The sequence below is a fragment of the Cupressus sempervirens genome, chromosome 4 (assembly GCF_028749045.1).
Source record: "Cupressus sempervirens isolate cs-2001-9-10 chromosome 4, ASM2874904v1, whole genome shotgun sequence".
Lineage (NCBI taxonomy): Eukaryota > Viridiplantae > Streptophyta > Pinopsida > Cupressales > Cupressaceae > Cupressus > Cupressus sempervirens.
The window spans coordinates 536,649,540-536,654,418 of record NC_143121.1 but is presented as its reverse complement, the minus strand read 5'-3'; the positions used below and the strand labels follow the sequence as shown (position 1 = coordinate 536,654,418).

Here is a 4,879-nt window from a genome sequence, read left to right as displayed (position 1 = left end):
TTCCGTTCTTTCTTATAAAGTGTCCATCCTGACAGGTTTACATACTCCTACAGAGGGGCACCTAATTAAAAATCTGCTATACATATTCATCAGTATTGTTCAATAAAAGCATTTAAACCCACAATTTCTTGGTGTCATCCAATTTTTAAATTAGTGTATAGATGTCATTAGCCAAATTTTATTTTGCGCCATACATCACAAACTGTAATCTTTATTATTAGCAGAAGGCTAAAGTTTTCATGCCATAATATCTCATTCAAGTTTTCAACAAAATAATAATTCAGGCACTTGAATTTGGAGCTTGAGAAGTCCTTTGCCAAAAAAAAAAAAAGAAAAGGTTTCCTCTGCTCCTTCAATTTCTGCTCAAACAAATTTCTTTGAATTATAGCTAAGAATATAGAAGATCTAAATATGTGAGATCAAAAACTTAAGTCTTGTAATCTTGAAGATAGTTGGGAAGACAGCTCTACCTCGCAGAAGAACATGCACAAACACATGAAGGCCAAACTCTCTAGATAAGGAATAATGCTTTGGTACAAATCCTAGTGTTTTTGTCATGACATACAGGTGGCTAATTCCAACTCCAATGAATGGTACAACAATGCCACTGGTTGTTAAGTTTGATAACCCATAAAAAATGAAGTTTTCACCTGTTAATCCCAGTTTAGCCTGATTTTGCTCCATTGACCCTCTTGAAGCCATCACTAATGCTGCCAGATATTTAAAATTAACCTTAAATACCCAGCTCCCTCTACTCCAGCACCAATAATACACCCAAAAAGCGATAAAATTATCCGTTTCACATCTTCATAACTAAAGGTATTTTGATTTCTATTATGCCAATATAAAAGCCAGATATATGAACACCCTAATAGGATATTGCCTAGTCAATGTCACCTACACCACATTCATTCTAAGCTGGAATGATGATGTGGCCTTCAGGAATCTATGATAAAACAGACACTTTGCCACCACAAAGTCATTACAAATCACCATTTTCCAGTAAGATGTGAAAGTGGATGCCTTTATAACATTAGCCAGTGCAATTTGAGATTGGTTGTAAATATATAATCTGAAATTCTAAATAACTCAGCAGTTAGCACGGTGTCACCAAGATTCCACTTGTAAACTGCCTTGGTTTTGCTTTGCTGAAAAAAGAAAAACTACCTCTATGAAGTTAAATCACCAGAAATTTGAGAGTAGCATAGTTCTTAAATGTCAAAGAGAAGAAATCTTCAGAGATTTGGTGCCAAGTCTGCAAGAAAACTCCAGTTTCCCCAATGAAAAAACACCACTCTATGCTAAGTTATCTAATTCTTAATATATAGAATAATATTAAATTTCTATGCACTAGTAAGCCAAATTAGATAAAAATTTGTGAGTTCTTATTCAAATATTAACAGTACAATGAACTTTTCGTACTAACTACTGCCACGGTTGATAAGTTCTCATAAAAGAATGCAAAAAGAAGAATGCCTAGTCATACGACATTCAACTTATTTGACAATAAGACAGGTAAGTGAAATTACAAAGCATCTTCATTTGCTAAATTAGCCTCATCAATTTGCTGGTAAATAGCAATTGATAGACTGGACATCCAGAGATTTAAATGATTCCTAGAAATCTATGATTGATGGTTCCTGATGATCATTTAGAAAATGGCCTGGACAGCTATTAAGTATGATAATCATGTACACGCTGAACAAGCCTAGCTTCTTCTTTTCTAGAGAAAAATTGATCATGTCTCCTGATATCATAAGCAAATATTGTTGCTTCCCTGAATCTACCTTCTTTACAAAAGCCATCTACAATTGCATTGTAGGTGGACTCATTAGGCTTACATCTTTGTTTCTTCATGTACTCAACAACATCCATAGCTTCCTCAAACATCGAAAGATTTGAATAGCTAGCAACAAATGAATTGTATGTGATAACATTAGGGGTAATGCCGGATGTTATCATTTCTCTAAGAAGTCTTGAAGCATCTTGCATCAGGCCACCTTTGCTGTAAGCATATATAACTGTGTTATAAGATACACGATCTGGCTTCAACCCATTTGTTTGTATTTCTCTAAGGATTTCTTCCGATTTTCTCCACTGCCCATTTTTACCATACAAGTTCATCAAAGTATTGTATGTTACTAAATCAGGAACCAAACCATTCTCCTTGATAGAGTCTAATATATTTTCCGCTTTATCAACCAGGCCTAACCTTCCATAAATAGCAATCATGGCATTGAAGGTATTTAAATCTATTAAGAAACGCCTTTTTTTCAACTCGGAAAATGCATACTCTGTTGCTGGGAGAAGGTTACACTTGCTGTTTGCTAGCACAATTGTCTTGAGAAGAAGTCTGCTGGGGTAGACTGCACCCGCATATATTTTATCTGCCAGGGCCCTCAATCGTTTTATCTCCTTCCCGTTGGCATAAGCATTCAACAATGAACAATAGGAAACTTCATTAGGTTTACAGCACCCACCCCTCATCTCTATGAGGACTTTCTCTGCTTGCCTCCAAAGCCCCTCTCTAGACAGGGCTGCCAGTACTGCATTGTAAGTAGAAAGGTCAGGACAAAAGCCAGACTTCAGCATCCCACTATAGATTGTCATAGCCTGCTCTACTGATCCACATCTACTATAAGCACAGATAAGAGTAGTAAATGTTTCCCGCTTTGGCACAAAGCCTGCAGCCTTCATTTCTTTAAACACTTGAGACAACTCAACATGCATTCCATTCTGTCCAAAAACTGATAGCATAGCATTCCATGTAACAATGTCCGGAATACACCCACTAGACCTAAGTTCGTCAAAAACTTTCATCATCTCCTCAAATTTTCCTCTATTCCCATACATAACAATAAGAGTATTATATGTGCACAGATTTGGGGTGCAGCCTGCATTTTTCATCTCCTGGAAAATCTCCATAGCGATCCCTGGCCGTCCTGCTTTGTCACATCCAGAGAGTAAACTGGTATATGTAAAAACATCAGGATGAATTCCTTTTCCTAACATAGTATCCTTTAAAGAGATCGCTTCACAGTACAGACCAGCTCTACCGTAAGCAGATATCAGCATATTATAAGTAACAATGTTAGGAGAGCACCCATTCTTCTCCATTTCTTGCAAGGTGTTCAATGCCTCCTCAGGGCGCCGAGATTTTCCATACAAATCTAGCAAAGAATTGTAGGTCACCCTACTTGGCTCAAATCCAACCGCTCTCATCTCATGAAAGATGTGTGTTGCCTCTTCACAAAGAGAATCTCTACGACATGCGCCGATAAGAGTATTATAGGTGTACTCATCAGGTCTAATACCTCGATTTTTCATCTCATCGAAAAGACCGGCAACTCTATGCCAGGGTTCCATTTTCCCATACACGGAAAGCATCAAATTATATGTGAGAAGGTTGGGCTCAAGTCCTCCTTCCTGCATCTCCTGGAAAAGCAATGTCGCATCATTATATTTTCCATTCTTTGAACCGGCGGTGATCAATAAATTATAGGCGTAAGTATCCATGGAATAGCCTTCCTCCTGAAGAACCCTAAACAAGCCAACAGCTAGGTCGAATTTTCCCTCCTCGCCCAGAAACCTAATCATTACACAAACTGCTCCCCAAGTTGGCTTGTAATCTTCATGTTTCCTCATCCACCCAAACACCTCCAGAGCCTTCTTCCACTCTCTAACATCTTCTAGCCCTCTTATAATAGCTATCAAGTCCCCTTCAGCTAACTTTTCAATACCCAAATCCAGAATTTTCTCTATGTCGTCATTTTCTCCTAGAATAGATTCAAAAACCAGCTTACCAGATTCTGTGAGTTTTCTCTTGAAGGTCCCTTTTTTCTTCTTGACTCCGCTATATCTCCCTCGTTTGGAATTTTCTTCTTCATGAGTAACCAGTTGGGAAAAACAACTGTCCTCGTACTTCTTTCGGATGCTTGGAGTGGGTCTGGATGAGCGTTCTATCGCTAACTGGTTCTTTTGATTTTTCTGCTGGGTTTCAATGAATTTCGAGTTAGGTTTGATGTGTTCTTGTTCACGAGGCGGAGCGAGCAGTCGTTGAAGAAGGGGAAGTACAGGAGAAGGAGCCGGAGCCGGCAAAGAAGGCTGAGTCAAGATGGACTTGGGCGTGTGTGGATACGAGGGCCGTAACACCATTGAAGGATCGGCCATTGGTTGGCTCTCTTTCCGTCTGTTTTGTTATCCACAAACATATGAACCCTGAACGCTTTCCACTTTCACTTATAGCTTGGCAGAACGTATCGAAAACTCGATTCTGGACAAAAAGACTGGATGTGTAAAACCCCTCTCCATAAATTTTGGATTATTATTATTATTATTATTATTATTATTATTATTATTATTAATTATATGAATATAATAAAAGAATATAATAACAAAATAAGATATTTATTTCAAAATATCTCGAAGTTACAATCTGTGCAATTATTTTACTTTATAATTATTTGATTTTATTAATGATATGAATTTATAAGGTTATTTTTATATTTATTTATTTTTATTTAAAGAATTATTTTATTTTGTGTTAATAATATTTTGCCTAAATTATTTTATACAACACATAAATAAGTAGACAAAAAGTTAAAAAGTATTATTTATTTGAAATTATATTATTTACTTTTAATAAATTGTTATTTTAACATAACAAAATTAATTTTAATTGATAATTTTAATGTCTAATATTACATTTAATTGCATTTGTTAATTGATTAAAATTTAAATAATCATAAGTGAGGGGTGCTAATATTCAAATTTTATAGGGTTTTATTTTTTAAGTTTCTTTTTAAATGTTCTTTTCTTTGTATATATTATCTTCAAATTCTAATGTTTTCATTATTCTTTATGAAATGTCAAGCTTTCC

At 35.9% G+C, this 4,879-nt stretch overlaps 1 protein-coding gene across 1 annotated transcript; it reads right to left on the bottom strand.

Annotated features, from left to right (window-relative positions):
- Nucleotides 1–1,363: 1,363 nt before the first annotated feature.
- LOC149562299 (Pentatricopeptide repeat (PPR) superfamily protein) lies at nucleotides 1,364–4,300 on the bottom strand. The gene has a single exon (XM_089825826.1). It carries the CDS (start codon nucleotides 4,168–4,170, stop codon nucleotides 1,675–1,677), a length of 2,496 nt encoding a protein of 831 aa, XP_089681952.1. The 5' UTR covers nucleotides 4,171–4,300; the 3' UTR covers nucleotides 1,364–1,674.
- Between the last annotated feature and the right edge of the window lie 579 nt (nucleotides 4,301–4,879).

Excerpts from the sequence above, each read along its gene's own strand:
- LOC149562299 (XM_089825826.1), bottom strand. The coding sequence starts at position 4,170 with ATGGCCGATCCTTCAATGGTGTTACGGCCCTCGTATCCACACACGCCC.